At 41.9% G+C, this 18,254-nt stretch overlaps 5 protein-coding genes across 6 annotated transcripts; all 5 read left to right on the top strand.

Annotated features, from left to right (window-relative positions):
- The first annotated feature begins 860 nt into the window (after window positions 1-860).
- Window positions 861-1,688, top strand: LOC108599281 (mucin-7). Its single transcript, XM_017986079.2, has one exon. The coding sequence runs from the start codon at window positions 1,076-1,078 to the stop codon at window positions 1,610-1,612; it is 537 nt and encodes a 178-aa protein (XP_017841568.2). The 5' UTR covers window positions 861-1,075; the 3' UTR covers window positions 1,613-1,688.
- A 758-nt stretch (window positions 1,689-2,446) lies between these two features.
- LOC108599410 lies at window positions 2,447-3,226 on the top strand. The gene has a single exon (XM_017986220.2). The coding sequence runs from the start codon at window positions 2,705-2,707 to the stop codon at window positions 3,224-3,226; it is 522 nt and encodes a 173-aa protein (XP_017841709.1). The 5' UTR covers window positions 2,447-2,704.
- A 261-nt stretch (window positions 3,227-3,487) lies between these two features.
- LOC117134801 (pollen-specific leucine-rich repeat extensin-like protein 2) lies at window positions 3,488-4,144 on the top strand. Its single transcript, XM_033293727.1, has one exon. It carries the CDS (start codon window positions 3,488-3,490, stop codon window positions 4,142-4,144), a length of 657 nt encoding a protein of 218 aa, XP_033149618.1.
- A 245-nt stretch (window positions 4,145-4,389) lies between these two features.
- LOC108599258 (DNA-directed RNA polymerases I, II, and III subunit RPABC3) lies at window positions 4,390-5,173 on the top strand. The gene is made up of 2 exons (XM_017986054.2): window positions 4,390-4,554; window positions 4,621-5,173. The coding sequence occupies exon 2, from the start codon at window positions 4,626-4,628 to the stop codon at window positions 5,079-5,081; it is 456 nt and encodes a 151-aa protein (XP_017841543.1). The 5' UTR covers window positions 4,390-4,554; window positions 4,621-4,625; the 3' UTR covers window positions 5,082-5,173.
- Window positions 5,174-5,481: 308 nt separating this feature from the next.
- LOC108601035 (zinc finger protein OZF) lies at window positions 5,482-9,542 on the top strand. 2 transcript variants are annotated; one of them, XM_017988914.2, is made up of 4 exons: window positions 5,482-5,570; window positions 7,155-7,949; window positions 8,013-8,408; window positions 8,467-9,542. In XM_017988914.2, exons 2-4 carry the CDS (start codon window positions 7,371-7,373, stop codon window positions 9,058-9,060), a joined length of 1,569 nt encoding a protein of 522 aa, XP_017844403.1. In that variant the 5' UTR covers window positions 5,482-5,570; window positions 7,155-7,370; the 3' UTR covers window positions 9,061-9,542. The 2 variants fall into 2 exon arrangements, with proteins under 2 accessions (XP_017844403.1, XP_017844404.1); XM_017988915.2 differs by having other exon boundaries at window positions 5,502-5,690.
- The last annotated feature ends 8,712 nt before the right edge of the window (window positions 9,543-18,254 follow it).

An 18,254-nucleotide genomic window follows, 5' to 3' on the forward strand; every position in this document is an offset into this window, starting at 1 on the left:
TTGCGCTTTGCATATAAAACAGTCTACAATTTGATAGCCACTTCAAAAAAGTTTGAAGAAGCCCATGTGATAATTAGGCGGCGCACAGTGGTATAATAAGAATTAACATGTGTGAAATTATATTCGAAGCAATTCAATTTACAAAATATTCCTAGGTAGTTAATATTTATTAGTTTATTTATTCTATATTGACTAAAGGGAGTCCGATAGTAAAAGAATAGTTTTAAGAAACTTTTTAAGGCAAGCCAAAGGTATTTTAAAATTTAATGTTTGCTTGCATATTGGATTGCTCAGACTCAACATTTATTGCAAGGATTGGGAAAACCCTTATCACGTGTTAGGTATTAATAATAGGCCTCAGTGCTGAGAGCACAATAAAGTTAGAACAGACTATATAGCATCAGTAGATTTTACATGTGGGACTCAAAAATATTTTTGACTGGGACACGTTTTGGCATTATAGTTTTGACATTTGGTGGAAAACTAAGGAAGGCCAGACGTTTGCCGTTGCTCTCTATATAGAAAATTTAAGCTTAAATATTGCTTAAACTTTCAGCATCTACAAAAAGAGAGCTAGGAAATATTCCACGTTCTTTTATAACATACTATTGGTAGCTTCTATCTAATTGAAAGATAATTCAAAATAATACCTACACATCATGTACCTTATTCCAAAATATATTTTATAAATCTATAAAAATTTATTGAAAGATTAAGAACTATATAAAATGACGGTCAAAAAAATATGGCATACATACATATATTGCAAATTATAATCAGTTTTAGTGCTTTTCAAATTTGTTTGCACCACTGTGAAACGGCTGGGCTTTAACGAAGTTCAAAGTGGTTGTGTGTCCAAAATGACTTAATGGTCTTTGGTTATGGGTTAAACATGGGCCCTTGACTAAATATTGTCACGTATGAAGTCATTGCGCGTGCAGGTAGATGCAATCTAAAGGGTGCTGTCCTTCGTAGCACCAATTGCGATTGCCAAATTATTGTCTATGCTGTGTATAAAAGCCGTGCGAACCGTTAACAAAATCAACACTCTAACATCATCCATCTGCAGTTCAACATGGCTTTCAAATTGAACGTAACCGTGCTTATCCTAGCTGGCGTAGCAGTCTGTGCTCTGGCAGAGCCAGCGAGAGTGCGGGCTGGATCGCGTTTCCAGTTCGCTCGCCAGGAGGTTGCAGCAGCAACACCGACAGATGGCGCTGACCCTGTCGCGGACATTGTTCCGACTCCCGCCTCTGCTCCTTATCCTCCTGCCGGTGTTACGCCCTCCATTGCTTTTGACCTGCCGACAGAGACCGAAGCCCAACCAGATTTGACTTACGGACCACCAGCTGAGCCCGATAATACTTACGGTCCCCCAGCGGAGCCCGACAATACTTACGGTCCACCAGCCGAGCCTGATAACACCTATGGCCCGCCAGCGGATCCTGCAGCTGATCAGGACATTGCTCCCGTAGATGCCAATCCAGCGTCTGAGCCTCTTCCGGCCCGATTAATCCAGCAGCAAGGACTTCGTAGCCGTCGCCCAGGGTCTGAGAAGCTGCGCAGTGCTCAGATCATACGATCAAGGCCCGTGCTAGTCTATAGTATTTAATTTGTTGAAAATCTTGAATGATATTATGAGTGTCTAATGAAATTATTACGAATCTGCTGAATAAACTATATACATATATTTTGTTACCTAAAACGAAAATTTAAGTCTTGTAAAATCATCATCATCAAATTATCATTTTTTTTAAATACATAGTTAAGTGTAAAGTACATATTTTTAACAAAGTAACTGACTTAGTTACTATTTAAATTAATTTATTATTTTATTTGAATGACATTTTTATAAAACAGTTATCATTATTTTGATCAATATCATGGAAACCAAGAGGCATTTCTGTGCATAGCTTGTCTTAATATATTGTCTTTTACCAAGTAGACCTAAATAAACCGAAAACTTGGAAGTTAAGAGTAAGTTCTTTTAGTAAAGAAGATTAGATACCTTGCATAATATCAATTTTCCAAATTCAAAGTGCCTTTTGTCGAATTAAATTTTCGTAAGCAATATACATTTTGGTGAAATGCTAATTAATCAACAATAGATTAAAGTAATTAAAATTTTAACTGCGTACTTACTTATTTACAATAAAAATTCAATGAAAGTAATTCTCATTTTACGCATTTGTATATATTATTATTGTTGACCTAGTGAAGAACTCAGGTTAATGGGCGCTATTCCAAGGTCACAACATGTGTAGATATGCAAATAAAAGCCATAAAATTTAGTAGAAGTACCTTAGCTTATCATAAATAATTATTAATAATTGTAAAAAAAAAACAATTGCTTAGACCACTAGCCCATAGGAGCAATCGTAGACAGCGTATTAATGATCAATAATAATGGCCGGTGCTTGGAACTGGATAACATTGGACTCCGAAATTGGGAAAAAGGTCACGTAGCCAGCGTTAAAGCGAAAATCAGAGGCCGTGATCGGTCGAGTCAACATAATCAAAGCCGCGCCGAGCGGACAGGAAAAGCAACTACTTATGTAAATACATAATACATACATGTGAATGTACATAAGAGGCCTAAAATCAAGTGACAAGCATAAATAATATAGAGAACAAGTAGCGGAAGCCGTGTATAAATAAGCAGAGTCTTTGGGTAATTCCACACATTTATCAACCAGAAGTAAAGATGATTAAAGCTGGTGCTGTCCTTTTTCTGTTAGCATTCACACTGCTGGCCACTGCTGATGCACTGCAGCAAAGGTTTGTGCCACGTCGAGGACTGGCACGTCAAGTGCAAGCCGAGCCACCAAATCCTTCACCCACGGGTTATCCGGAGGCAGGAATTACACCAGAAGTCCCATTTGAACTGCCCAGCTCAACAGCTCAGCCAGAAGTAAGTTATTTGCCACCGGATAACACATATGGACCACCACTATCCGGTGACGCTGAAGTACCACAGCCAGAAACAGACGACATTCCTGCCACAGAAGAGGAGGATTTGCCACCTAGTGATGCAAAGCTAGTGCCTTCACCGGATGAGGAGGATGTACTTGTACAAGTGTCCGATGATGGCAGCGTCATTGCCGTCTCTACGACGCTCGATCAACCAGAATCTGGCAAATCAGCCAGAATCTATCAACGCTTCCCACAAGGACGACGCCGCCAACAGCCTGTACCTCAGCGCCTGGTGTTACACCGAAATTGGTAGATCTATTAACTACTTAAATGTAAATGTTATCAATAAAATTGAGTCACTCACAATGACTGCAATATTTTCGACTTACATTGCTTTTGGGCACGTAATCCATGGCTTGGGTTTGCCGTATAAGTCATCGCGGTGTTCGATTCCGACCTTGTGTAAAGTTTTGGGCAGCTTGCACAGTAAAACCTATGAAGGTTATTGCTGGGTGTTGGTATTTATAGGCAGCAGTGGTCGAAACTCAATTGCAGTTCATGTTTTGACATCAAAATGATTGGTGCTTGTGGTTTAATATTTGCCATTTGTTCGGTTTTAAGTATTCAAGTAAACGCAGCTCGCTTGCGTTTTCCGGGACCCGTACTACAGCAACAGGAAGCGGCGCCATATCCTCCAGCAGGATTAACGCCTGATCCGCCATTTGAATTGCCAACGGAGCAGGCTGCAAATTACCCAGAGCCTGATTTGACATATGGACCGCCAGACGAAGTGTACGGACCGCCGGATGAAGTTTACGGCCCCCCCGACGAAGTATATGGTCCACCCGATAATACCTATGGGCCTCCCACCGAACAGGTTAATGTTTCGGAAACATATCTGCCACCGCAGAGTTCTTCTACAAGTGAATCGCTTGTAAATCTTGCAAGTCTACGACCACAAGCACAATTGGTACTGCCGTTAGTTCAGCGCTTCGCGGCTTTCCGTCAAGTGATTCGTCCAGTGCAAGCACAACGCAGGCCTGCCAAATTAATAACTCTCCCGCAACGCAGACCAGCACAGATTATCAACGCCAACAAAGCTGTGTTTCCCGCTACGCAATTGACACTGCCTTTTTCGGATCGTCGGATCCCCTTCCGGCCACAGCGTTTAGTTGTAAACGCTCCATTAAAGAGAAGGCCCGCCCGTGTTTCACAATTCACTTTAGGTTGAATTATTATCTATAAATTAAGAGGGATAGGTCATTCGATATTCTGATCAAACGCAGAATATATAGTAAGCCTTTGGTATGAATAAAATCAAATACGAATTTTAAAACCTGACTAATTTTTAAAGGTCTGGTAGCGCTAATAATAAGCTAGTAAAAATACTGATTCATTATCAGGGGAACAAGTTCCAAGAGCCATTCATTTGATTTGGCTCTGAACAAAATGATACAACTCTTCTTCATCCCTGCAGCGGTAGCACGCTGAAGCAAAACATTGTTAAAATTATTAAATAATTTGCTGTTGTGTGAATAAATTAATAGGAGTTAAATATCAAACTATTAATATAGGGTTGTATAAATACAAAAAGTACTAGGTTGCTCCCAAAATTAACAAATAAAGATTTCTATACACAAGGTAAATTTTTGGCGGTGAGAATAACGCTGTACAATAAATTAAATAATTTGTTTATCATATTTTTAGCCAAAATGGCTGGGGTATTATTTGAGGACATATTCAACGTCAAGGATATGGATCCAGAAGGTAAAAAATTCGATCGTGTCTCCCGCCTTCACTGTGAGTCAGAATCCTTCAAAATGGACCTCATACTGGACATTAACTCATGGCTCTATCCTATGGAGCTAGGAGACAAATTCCGCCTAGTGCTGGCCACAACCCTCAGAGAGGATGGGTGCCCAGATAGCGGGGAATACAATCCAATGGATACAGAGGGATCACGCGCCGATAGCTTTGAATACGTCATGTTTGGCAAAATCTATCGCATTGAAGGAGACGAAGCTCACAACGAGTCGTCCTCTTCCCGGCTGTCGGCATACGTTTCATTCGGAGGACTTCTGATGAGGCTGCAGGGTGATGCTAACAACTTGCACGGCTTCGAGGTGGATCAGACCATGTACCTATTAATGAAACGCCTGGCATTTTGAAAAATATATACAACTTATATATTTGGATATATCATTGTTTGTAGTTTTAGCTTTGTCTGCATACACAAAGCATAATATAATAACAGAATTTTACTAAAATTGTTGCAGTTCATTTTAAAAATTGAGGCAACAAACGGAAGTTGGTTCACTTGAGCTAGCTTACGCTTACCGACAACAAATAGGGTTGCATATAATACACCTAGGCATCGATAAATAAATACGTTGCAAACTTTTCATAAACATATATATATTTAATAGGCACAAGTAAATTCATAATAAGTAATAACGTTAAATGCTAAATATAGGAATCTACTCCAAATTGGCATATTTTCGAAGTATCGATACCAAAAAAATCGATAATTTCAGTTCTTGCAAGAAAGTACAATAATAAAATGAAAAAACTGTGAAATGTGGTGCACTAATAAAAAGAACGACCCAAAGTAAGAATTGATTAGCGTTCGGAAAATGTAGTTTGTGCAATCACTCAAGGTAAAAGAAAATGCTAAGAAATGTGCTGTAAAAATGATTGTTTGTTTTTGGGTGTATCTCTATCTCTGTGTGAGTGTGATTCAGTTGTGTGGTTTGTTTTGCAGGCAGCGCAAGCTGAGGGTAAGTTGACTTCATAGTTTTTTTCTGATTGAATAGAACTGATATTGGTGTTGGTTAGTTTTAAATCGTATTAAAAGTTAACATTGCAATTGGTGTTGGTTACTTAATAACGCGCTCACCCTTTTTTGTAAGACTTAATGAAAAACAAAAGACTTCAATGTTTGACCTCTTATACCCCTTTTCCGGCGCCCTGTAATTACGCCGTCATGTTGTGCTCATTCCAAAAGATTCTTTCTCGTTTTTTTGTATATCTTTTTTGTTGCCGCATAAATCATTGGCACGCACAAGCATAAGCACACACCTTTTGTCAGTTTTCACTGTCGTTCGTGCTTTTTCAACGTTCTCTTTCATTTCAATTAATCGCTGGCTTCTGTACGGTCACGGGCAAGGGGAATTGTGGCTGTAGCTGGCGGGGCTGCAACAGTTACAGTTAAACTTTGGGTTTGGTTTCGCGCTTCATAATTCGCTTTTCAACAGTGTTTTCATTTTCTTTTTACGCTTCATTTGCGTAACGTGCAGCTGTGTGAATTACTGCAGTCCCAACCGCGTGCCCTTTAGCATTGACTGTTCTAACTCTGGCCAATGGGCTCGTGCGCTGGGCGTCGGTGTTGCCAGTGAAGCGTCGCCAAAGGTCTGTAAATCTCCAGCAATCTGGTCGCCAGATGGTTAATAAACAAAAACACACAAGTACAGACCTACACTACATATGTATATACATACATACAATATGTGTGTATGAATTTCGCGCTAACTGTTCCCAGGGTCGTCATTGACGTCTTCGTTTGTTTCTGTTCTTGATTTTTACAGTTTTCTTTGTTTCCCGTGCACTTTTTCCTTCTTTGATATGCCATTTCATTAGAAGTTCTCAACAACGACAGCAGCAGAAAGTTTTAAAGTGAAAAAAGTTACTTCGTACATTATACACGCACACGCATGTAATCATTTATCTGGACCTTATCAGTTATTGCCCGATTTGTGCTCTTATCAGTGCTTGCTATTTCATTCTGAACAAAAGATTGAGAAAACAAACTAAGCAACTTGTCAGGATTGCGACTGTAAGTTATCAAATAGGTGTTTACTCACATTCATACCTAGAATTTCTTGCTGATAAAGCAATAGTGTACTAAGTACAATTGCACTGAGAGAAATTAAAAATTTTAATTTAAAGTTTATTGGTATACATTTGTGTGTGATTTCATTGTTAGTTTTCTTTTTTTTTTAGTATTTATAAAAATATGCATGTTTGCCTTTTTCTCAGTGTATCTTTACCTCTACTCAGTTGGCCGCTCTATTTAAACTATTCTTATCGTCAGCGTCAGTTTCAAGAGTTCGGTGGACACAGCTGAAATATTTCTTATTGTATTCGTTTTTTGTTTTTGGGGACTGTTTTGTGTTGTGTGTGTTACTTAGAACGTGGCATTGCAAGCTAAAAAATAAATAATAGCTTTTAAATTTTTCTTACAGCGAAGCTAAAACCAAATCGCTAAAACAATCCAAGGTGTTTGGGAATATCTCCTTAAGCTAAATTAGTAAAAAACAATAACCAAAGAACATAATAACTATAATAATAAATCCAAAAATATAAATATAGTAGAAACATTAACCCAACCCCCTACCCAACTAAATAAGCAGCTGGTGTTGGGTGCAGCAAGCTCTGCAACTATTAAAAACTAACTCAGCATGGTACGCAGTCGTCGCAGTCTCTCCAAGGAGGATGCCGTCTCTTTGCTCACAGATAGCGGTATTTCGCTATCATCGCCGCCGGCGGCCCGCGATTCCTCACCCACTGTATCACTATTGCCAAAGAAGCGACGCAAGACAAGCGTTCATAGCCTGCAGGAACTTTGTTGGGTTGAAGATGTCGATGCAGAAGCGGATCAGGACTCTTCAGATACGGACTATATACAGCCAGAGTTGAAGAAATCGGTGCGTAAATCGGAAGCCACACGACGCAAGCAGCACGTTTGTAACCATTGCTCCAAAGAGTTTGGTGGCAAGACCGATTTAGAGCGCCACATGCTTATCCATTCAGACGAACGGCCGCATAAATGCACTGTATGCGGCAAGTGTTATCGGCAAGCAGTGAATCTTAAGAATCATATAACCACGGCTCACGAGCATAAGAAGCAATTCGCTTGTACACAATGCCCCAAGTCCTTTGCCCTAAAGGAGCGCCTCAGGCTGCACATGCGTCTTCATTCGGGAGAGAAACCCTATCCCTGCGCCTTGTGTGAGAAACGCTTTGCTCGAGGTGGTCAGGTGAGTTCTTCTTAAATTACTATTTTGAATGAGCAGCTTATAATTTTATCCACATTCTTCTAGCTCCAACAACACATGGTCTCGCATCACAAGACAAGCATACAACAGTTCAACTGCACCAAATGTTCTGCCAGCTTTTCGACGAATGCCAATCTACGCGTGCACATGGACCGCCATGAGCAGGGTTTGGATCACAAATGCGCCATATGCGAAAATCAATTTGTCAATGAGATGGCGCTGCGCGCTCATATCAACCAAGATCACCACAAGCTCAGCCACTTTGAATGCCAGATTTGCCACAAGATCATTGATCCCGATGAGGATCTTGCCACACATATGCAGAAGCATGCGGTAGTCAAGACGCACGTCTGCGAAGTGTGCAATTCATATTTCACACAAAAATCTCAGTACAATGTTCATATGCGCATGCACACTGGTGAGCGACCTTATCAGTGCCAGGTGAGAGTAAAATAAAAATAAAATAAGACGCACTCCACTTACTCCATGTAACTTACAGATCTGTCAACAGACCTTTGCACACTCCAGCGTGCTGAAGCTGCACATACGCAAGCATACAGGAGAGAAGCCCTTTCGCTGTCAACTGTGCGTGGATGAGGTGGCCTTCTCTCAGCTGGCGCATCTCAAGAATCATATGAAGAAGATCCATAAACAGCACAAGCCCTATATGTGCCTGGGGTGCCATGATTTCTTTAAAATCAAAATAGAGCTGCAGGCGCATGCTGAGCAGTGTCCCAAATGCCAGCCCTACGACGAGCTCAACGAAAGTCAAAGTGCAGATGCACAGGTGCTGACTAGCATTCGCTTCAACATAGCTGTGGTGCTAAAGAAGATAAGCTCGGCACAGAAGCTACGACAGCTGGGATATGAGAAGCGTTTAATTGACAACGTGATAATTGCTTCCTTGAAATTGGCACAACGACCGTCACACGACGATCCAACTATGACACCGCTGAAGCGACTGCGTCTGAATGTGGAAGAGTTTCTTAAATGGATTGTGCCAGCACCAATCATGAAGAAGTTTAACGAGGACCTGCTCTCTGTTGATACCATACTTGATAAGATTGCAACCATGTATATGAAACAAAAGTAGACAGTAGACAGACAGTAGTAGTAGACAGCACCCATTTCTATATAAATAGATATATAGAGAATGGGGAAAAGGGAGAGTAAGTGATAGCGTCAGCTACAGTGCCATAGCGAAAATATGCTTTCTTAGTTTTTACCATTGAATTTAACCTAACCCAAATGAGTTTGAATAGAAAATTCAACCAAATGAATTAACCCAAAGATCTTAACACATAAGTACTGATAAATTAGTTTCGCTGAAACCAAAAACGGAATTTTTCAAATTCCCTACATATAATATTTCATTTAATGCAAAACTTGCCAGAGCGGTGTAAGCTGCCAAATCTTAGCTATAGTTTCTATACATTGTGGCCATTTATGTTTTATTATCAACGATCATTTGTATCCTTTAACACACCATAAAGTACGATGAATTTGAAAAAGAAAAAGCAAATATTAATTTGAGTAGAATACGAATTAAATAAAAAACAAACTGAATTAAATCTTATTCAAGCTTATACATATGTGAAATACTTTTGTTTTCTCTCGAGGCTTGTTGCAGTGATTGATTGTTCTCTGATGTGTTTAAGGAATGCGATTCTATGATGACTATCACAGTTGCTCAGCACAATAACTATTCAATTGGGTGGACAGTGGAGGTCGGTGGACTAAGGTGCCCCATGGGCCATGCTCATGCGCATGCTTTAACGCTATATATGGTCGCGTTTGTGCAAATTTATAAGCCACTCGAATTAAGGCGGTAAATATTTTTATGCCATGTAGCAGAAACAAGTACAGGGGCTTCTTCTCGGCGTTAGATGTTCACCTGCTCCTCGCAGGCGTCCAGGCTGAGCTTCCCCCAAATGGCGGTTAATGAAATTTCCGCAATGAATTTATTAAAGCGACTATAAAAGTCAACTGGCAAAGCCTAGCGCGCAAGATATATGTCGAATTTTATACGAGTATTTCAAATATTTATATCTACATCTACAGATACATAAATACGTTTTGTCTGCGGTGGACACTGTGACTATAACTGTGGCTAGTATCTTCGCGTTGGCGTTTGCCCATTGCGTGTCACTCGATGTTAAGCGGCAGCTCAGCTGCAACCTCGCTCCCCCATTTCTTGGACACACTCTGCAGCTTAATGTCTACATTTTTTCCGGCCATTGCGTGCTCACTGGCTGCCCTTTGTTTTGTTTGTTGTGTTTTTGCCTATTCCACGCCATCTGCAGCATCTTAGGCACAGGCTACAGCTGCCAGTTAGTGGATGTTACGTCTTGGACTGCTGCTGCCATGGCGCATTAGAACAAATTGTTCTTGTTACGATAGGAGGATGAACATGCATTTCGCCTTGTTTGGAGTGCAATGGTTAGGCAGCCACCGTTCTTGTTGATCTCTTGTACCCTACAAATTGAGCATGTTGGACATGTGCACACTGGTCACATGCCTTATTTTTATTAACAACAAAAGTGCAACTAACATTCTTTAACTATATGGTCTTGAGTTGAAAAATCCAATGGTTAGGTAAATACATTCAAGTTGCGTGATAAGTTGATCGGGGATATTAACCAGTATGCATGTCGCACCCTTTGCTTTCCTGTCTCAATGGACTGCGAATTCGTGAACCAAACAGTCGTAGGCACAAGCAGTGTGCAACTAAGTACGCATCTTCTTTGGCTGATTTAACTTCATCTGCATGCTGGTTCCCTTCTGCTCAATGGTAATGATGGGAAAAATGCGCTCTTTAAATGGTAAGAGGGCGACTGCCGGGCTTCCATTCTTAGCTAAGCTACAGTTTGTTAGTTTTGTTAGCGCAGAACATTGATTTGACTGCGGTTGCTTGATCTATTCTTCCCTGGCCTGCAACTGAGACTACGAACGAAGGACTACATCCCAGTGGCGACAGTAATCATAGCCAGTTGGAGGGCCAGCTTGAATATGGACTGACATCTAATTGTATGCGATTTGTTTGTTGCCGTGCGCAGCTCAATCGAAAGCTACCATTGGAAGGTCAATTTAATTTAAAACTATTGAACTTAATGCTTAGCAAAGGATTTTTGACAAGACCTTTGCTTTTGGCTTCGCGTACACATGTCGCGGTCATTCAACTTGGCTCGCTGACTTTGGTTAAAGTCAAAAGTCATAAAAGATATGCATGCGAATACAGCCTGAGCACACATAAATAGTAGTATGCAAGCGCTGTATTTGAGTTGCAGTTGGAGCTGGAGTTGGGTTGAAGTATGTGCGTGTACATCTGTTGCTGATGCTGCTGCTGTTGCTGCTGCTGTTGCTGATGCTGTTGGTAATCCTTGGCAAAGAGTGCCCTTTGCAGCAGCAACAACAATTACAAATGAACGACTTCTTTGTTCTGTCAGCGTTACCTGGACCTAGACCCAATGCTCAAGCTGCGGTAGCAACCAAAAGAGGGGGCGTTGTCAGCGTCTACATCTCACAGCCACAGCCACAGCCAGAGCAAGAGCCACAGTCTTAGCTACATTTACAGTGGCTGCAGCAGATGCTACGCATAAAGCATTGGCCATTTCAACCATTTGAATGCGAATGCTGTGAGTTGATTTTCTTTTTTGCTTTTTTTGGGGCGTGGGGAGCTTGTTGCTGGCCAATACAAATACACGAGAAGCAAAGCTGGTGTTCCAGAGTGTGCTGCAAAATGTGCAACGTTATCATATCTAAGTGCTTGGGATGCGTGCGCGCTCCGAAAGCGCCTGCATATACATAATTCATGCTATTGAACCCTCTGCTCTACACAGACTGCAGTCAACAAGGCTTGAGACTTGAGACTGGACCCTGCAAATGGACATGAACCTGGAGTGGCTGAGACTGCGACCGCGACTTCGACTGAGACTGGGGCTGGGGCTGGCAGGCTAGAAAAATTATAATTTCACAAGTCATAATAGGATTTGCAATTCAAATGCGAACGCAGACACAAGCTCAAGCACAGACACAAATGCAAACACAGCTAAAGACACAGACAGAGTCACAGAGGCAAATACAGAACTCAACGCTTTGAGTCGAGTTGCACAAATTTCTGTGGAAGGCGCAGCCAACAAATGACGACAACAATGAGCCTCTCTCAGAACCCCGGCACCATGCCAAAGGAAGCGAACAACATCAGGCAACAAGCAAGAGCCAACGGACAACCAACAAGCATCAACGAACAACCACCAACAACTAAGCAATAGGGCCAACAATGGTTGGGGCCAGCACGCGGCCATAGCCAATATGTCAAAAATATTAAGAGACATGGCCATCGAGCAGAGCATAAATATGCAAACGATAAGCGCTTGCCTCTATAAAGTTGTAAAATTGACAAGAGCCGATGTCGATGCCTATGCCGATGCGAGGCTATGGTCTCAAATAAAGCAATAAAATGCGTTAAAACATCGCCATCAATGTATATATATATATATATGTATATATACATCCATATGTGCTAGTACCTCTCGGTGAACGGGAGCCGAGCTTCCAGAATGCTGGCTCATATGCAAAAATTAGAAACGAAAGCCAGCGGGCTGCCAGCCTACAATTTATGCCAGTTGCTCGCCAGCCTGGAGTTGGTTGACTCAATCAGTGAAGGAGGATGGGCATTTGTAAAGCTGCTGACCGTCTATTGACAATCTATTGAATGGATCGAATAATCCATATATAAATGGATCGAATAATGTCAAATATGATTGCATAATGAGCATGAATCTAATAATTTAATATAAAATCTTATAAGCTCAATAGCTGACTTGAAATATTCATTAATATTAATACAAATGATATAAAAGCTTAATTTAAAACTACATTTTTTTGCTGCAAAGCAAATACAAATGACTTAAGCAACAAACTTGATAATTTTCAAGCGAAAGGCCAACAACTACATTTGATTGAGGCATAAAGCATTCGGGTTAATTCCTGGTCATCTGCGCTAAAAATACATATATAATGATAATTATAATGATAATTATGTTGCCCAACTCAGGTGCCAGGTGGTAGTCCCTTCGACCATAGAATAACCTTGACTTGGCATCCGCGTGTAAGCTTCAATATAAGCCAAATCTGCGCGCCGATTCCTGCGTCGCTCATTGCCTTACCTTTTATTTTCAACATAAGCATATGACCGACACTTAAGCACACTCACACACACATACACGTACATGAAAATCTTGGTATTTGCTATTTATAGAGGCGCATTTAAGTGGAGAGCACGAGACTGGGGTCTGAACTCTAGCTAAAAAATGTCCCGCTGTGAATTATGTGTCTACATAAATTATCAGGCCAGAAATTAATCATTTTTTATGCAGGACTTTCTGGATGTATACTTCAGGTTGCCGGCACTTAAAGCCGCTTTGACTTGGCCGACCTAGAGTATGCATATTATACATTAGAGTACGTGGACAAGTTTTTCGAGTGGCGCCTGCTGTATGTAAAAGATGGATATGTATTTGTAGAAATATTACAAAAAAAGATAAATAATATTTATGCTAAGATCGAAAGGTATGCGTTTAATCCAATGTCATTGGCATATTCCATGCAATCGTTATAATTTTATTGTTTTCAGCATTATTGTTTCGGTTGCCCATAATTGATATGTGTTGCTCTGGTGCTCTGTGCGCAAAGACAAACTTTGGCCGTTGGCTATTTGCTTTGGCTGCCGCATGGGCTGGTGCTGGCTTGGTCGCGCCACGCATTGGGCTACACGAGTAGGGCGTATCACTGATTGAGGCTGAAGCTTTGGCAGACAATTCCTTGGGACCGTCCCACAGAGTCTGCAAGTTGCAATGCATAAATGTCAAGGAAATCGCATGTCCACCCTCGTTTGTGTGCAATTTTATTGCAGAATCGAAGCTGAAAGCATCGCGCAGTGCTAGGCATGGCGTGGCGCGGCAGTCAGGCAGGCAGGCGGGCGGTCGGCCGGACAGGCGGACAGGCAGGTATGCAAGTGGGGGCCGACCCACTTGTAAAGTATTTTATAATTTAATTTTCATACATATACATACGTGTGCGTAGTCTGGGCTATCAAGTGGGTGTTGCTATCGATTATTATCGATTACTTTTGTGCCTGGAGTGCATAAATCAGTGATCCTCAAGCCTCCAGCAGCTGCTGTTTCAACCCTAGAACCTTTGCCTTTTCCGTTTATCCATTTTTTGCTTTCAGCAGCTCATTTATCACTTGGTAAGTGGCGTAAAAAGCTCTAAAGCTAAAGACTTAAGCAACGAACTAAGTGCGCATGCCTTCTAATATTCTCAACTGTCGTCTAGCTGTCGCCTGTCCGTCGCTTGTCTCTTTCCACTGCCACCACTGAGCCACCATCATCCGGCAACAAAAGTGATAATTAATGTGTAAACTGAGTACCCGCTGTATGGTCGACCTCCCTCCCTCCGCACCAAAAGCACTCCAACAGCAGCACGCCAGCATCCTGGCCAAGTTAAACAAAATTGTCAACAGTGGCAGCTGGCAAGCGGTACAAGTAGGGAGGTATGCATATGCTGGCCAAGGTGCTGACACTAAGCACTTGTCACCCAGCAAGCAATAGCTATGGCCCAGCTCTATGCTGAGCTTTGCTTGCATGCAAGGCGTGACTGTGTCTCTGATTCCATGCCCCAGCCTCAGCCACAGAGTCTGGCTGTTGTTGTTATTGTTGCTGTGCCTGAAGATGGACAAATTGCAGTTGTCGTCGTCGTTGTTGTTGTTGTTGTGCCTCCTTTGGCTCCTTTTATAATAATTTTGCCAGCTCTTTGCCATGTGCGTAGTTAAACAAACGGTGGCCAAGTGGGAAACAAGTTGTTGCTACTGTTGCTCTGTGTCTCTTGATTTGCTGTGCTGTTGCAGTTGTTCATAATTAAAGGTCAACATTTGTGCATGTTCTCGGTGACAAGCCAATTGGCAGCTAGAGGGCTCTGCTCAAATTGCATTTACATCCTTTTCCAGCCATTTGCAATTTTTCTATTAAACAATAATAACACTAGTAAGCAATTAAACGCTTTATAGCATATGCGAGCTCTAATTGCAACTGCATTATAGACGTATTTTGCTTTGGCTTGGTATTGGCATTGGCATTGGCTTTTGACTCTCAAGACCCTGTCACGCTCATTTGCGATTTCATGTAAAAGCAAAATTTCCATAATCATTTATGCTCCAGCTCCAGCTACAGCTGCTGGCTGCGGTTGTTGTTGATTTTCAATTGCTCATGGGCTCACAGCTCACAGCAACAAAAGCAACAGTTTGAGCATCAAGTGAAATTTTCACTTTAGTGTTTTAGTTTTGTTTTATTTGTTGGCTGGCTTTGATCATTATTACTATTGTTATTCAACCAAAATAATTTTAATGAAACTGGCCAAGTTGCTGCTCCATTGCCTCAACAAATTGCTATCTGTTCTGCGGCCTTCTCTTGGCTGCATTCAAAATATTTACTGCTGCTTTGGCTCTACATCGACTTCGTCATGCTTTCTTTGTTTTCTTTTGCAGATGTTGTTGTTGTTGTTGTTACTGATGTTGCACTTGCAGTTGCTGTCTTTTTTTAATGCACATTGTGCACTGCAGATTGCTATTATTATTATTATTATTTTTGTTGTTGTTGTTGTTGATTTTTCCCTGCGCTAATTACAACTAGCTGTGGCAAGCTTTTGTGATTGATTGCAAGTGCAACGTATCGCTGGCGGCTGCTCCCATCAAGCGTGGCACGTGTTGCGCTTAATGTGCAGTTTCTATTACTCTCGCCTCTAGACGCGCAATTGAAAGTGAAACTTCTTTTTATGAGCTCAAGTCTCACTCTACACTATGAGGGAATATTGCAGTTTCGGAATGGGGCTGGGTTTCCACAATCTGCGGCTGTGGCTTGGCAACAACTTGCACTTTTGGCTCCGGCCCATTGATAATTGACCTCATTTCAGATGCGACGGGACTGATAAGAGCCAAAGAATTAAGAGCGGCATCCACTAAGCTAACTAGCCAGCAGTCAGCAGGAGTTAAAACAGCATCTGGAACTCAAGTTGCGGCTAAGTTGGCTGGCTAAGGTGGCCAGCAAGGCTATGATGCTTATCGAAAGGACGGCCCTTAAGCTTAGGCCAAAGACATTGACTGGCTGCTGCCGTTGCCAATTGCCAATCGCGGCCAACAATCGCGCCTCGTTAACGAGACGACGATGACAATGTGCTGCAGGCAACATTCTGAGAGGGCTGACCCATAATATCAATTATTTTATTTTCAATTGATAGAAAAAAAATGTACGCATATAAAAATTTGTTATTAGAGCTTAAATCATACAAAAGTTGTTTGCAAAAATAATTGTTATAGGTATGGGCTTGATTGCAATACTTTTGCAACGCACCTCGCTGATTTGTTGAACTTAAAACCTGAAAAGGAAGACGAGAGAAACTTGCGGTGGCTGCCACTGCATAAGCATCTGTAACTTTTCGCGCTTATCTAAGCCATAAATCTTCGATGGCGGTGGCAAGTCGCAGCTTCTAGTCGTGCGGGCGTTGGCTTTGCCCCAACCTTAGCCATAGCCTGAGCCATTGCCAATGGTATTAGACTGGCTGCGCAACTGGCTGATGGCAGACTGACTAATCCACAGGCTGTGACTGACAATATAGTCGATGCTTGATTCTCGATCTCAGATAGACAACATTCGCGATGATCTGGCCTCCAACTCCAACTTCAACTCTAATGGGCTAATGTCACACCTCCGAAGCTAACAATAAGACTGGCTTAGTTGCATCTGCATCTGCATCTGCGTCTGCGTCTGTGGCACGCCTAACTATTGCGACCCAGTTCGCTGACCAAATTTTGCATTGCATTGCTCCCTCCCTTTCCCATGAATCTCTGACTCTGCAGCTCCCTTTGAGGTTTTTACGAGTTTGTTGGCTTGCATTTCCAGTGGCTCAGTGGCAATAAATTTCAATTTGCTGGCCAGTCTTGCAGCCTAGGTCCTAATCTGTGTCCATGTTTCTCTCGTTGACTCTTGTATGTAAGTGTGAGTGAGTGTCTCTCTGTACGACTGAGCATGTGTGTGTGTGTGTGTGTGTAGTGGGGAATGCTCGCTAGGCTGCGTGGCAACAATGCAATGCGGAGGTAAAATGATAAAAATTCGATTACATTCAGGTGTGAAACTTACACACACACATGTACGTATGTAAATACATACATATAAGTGTATCGCTGCGATTTTCTTGTTTGTCCGCTACACATGACAACTGGGGCTGCTTAATTCGGGCCTTGCAGAAATTCAAATCATTCAAATATAAAATTCCAGAAAATTTGAGTCACCTTTATGTCTAACTTAAAGCATTAGCGTTATCAGTGACCGCAATCTTGAGCAGTTTAGGCCAGCGTTACAGCCACTGCAGTAGCTCATTCGCCCAGCGACTCAAATATCATTTTTGCCTAGTTGGTTATCGACTACGACTCCAGTCAGCCAGACGCTTTAGTTCTTTAGCTAGGCTATTGCTTGGTCGCTGCTAAGCGCGCGCAGCGAACAGTAAAGGGCGAAGGGGGCTTGGCATCCTTTTTTACACGACTTCCATTTGGGATTGGCTTCGGCCCTTGATGGTCATTAATCATGCGCTGTGAACGACAAGAGTATAAGTTACTAGCGCAGTGCCCCAAAAAAGACCAAAGGAATGGGCTCAAAACATGCTTGCTCTTGTCCAGGACAACAAAGAAAGCAGCCAAAGCAGCAGCAGCAGCAGCAGCTAGCCTAATGCCTAATTGGATGTACATGCATAACGGATTCACTTTGTAAAAAAGTTACAAAAGAAATGTTCAGGTTGAGGTGGGGCGGGTGAGCTGGAGCTACATATTGCCTGGGGCTGGCTTTCGGCCATATTTGCGAATTGTGCGCGCTTCGCTGATTTTTGGTTATTTGTGGCGTGCTATGGATTTGTGTCATAATTGAAATGCTCATTGGCACGCCATCTGCACTGGTTGAGTGCATCAATTGCATTGCGAGGGTAACAATTAAAACCAGTTTTCACTTTTGCACACTGGGATACACATGAATATATAAAGTTATGTACACCAATAGCCTCTATGCAACTCCAAGGCAATAACATGTTCTACACACCAAGCTACATTTCGCTGTGGAATTTATGCCAGCAACACCCACAATAGCCATGTCATGACACTCCTCTCCACTGCACTCCAGTACTCAGCGTTTGTTGAGCCGTCAACAGCCATTAGCACTTTGGCACATAATTGATACGTTGCTGGCC

Source organism: Drosophila busckii, chromosome 3L (genome assembly GCF_011750605.1).
Source record: "Drosophila busckii strain San Diego stock center, stock number 13000-0081.31 chromosome 3L, ASM1175060v1, whole genome shotgun sequence".
Lineage (NCBI taxonomy): Eukaryota > Metazoa > Arthropoda > Insecta > Diptera > Drosophilidae > Drosophila > Drosophila busckii.

Bases quoted from the DNA above. Each gene is read 5' to 3' on its own strand.
- LOC108599281 (XM_017986079.2), top strand. From the start codon at position 1,076: ATGGCTTTCAAATTGAACGTAACCGTGCTTATCCTAGCTGGCGTAGCA.
- LOC108599410 (XM_017986220.2), top strand. From the start codon at position 2,705: ATGATTAAAGCTGGTGCTGTCCTTTTTCTGTTAGCATTCACACTGCTG.
- LOC117134801 (XM_033293727.1), top strand. From the start codon at position 3,488: ATGATTGGTGCTTGTGGTTTAATATTTGCCATTTGTTCGGTTTTAAGT.
- LOC108599258 (XM_017986054.2), top strand. From the start codon at position 4,626: ATGGCTGGGGTATTATTTGAGGACATATTCAACGTCAAGGATATGGAT.
- LOC108601035 (XM_017988914.2), top strand. From the start codon at position 7,371: ATGGTACGCAGTCGTCGCAGTCTCTCCAAGGAGGATGCCGTCTCTTTG. The intron at 7,950-8,012 runs GTGAGTTCTTCT...ACATTCTTCTAG, and splicing joins GCTTTGCTCGAGGTGGTCAG to CTCCAACAACACATGGTCTC. The intron at 8,409-8,466 runs GTGAGAGTAAAA...TGTAACTTACAG, and splicing joins AGCGACCTTATCAGTGCCAG to ATCTGTCAACAGACCTTTGC.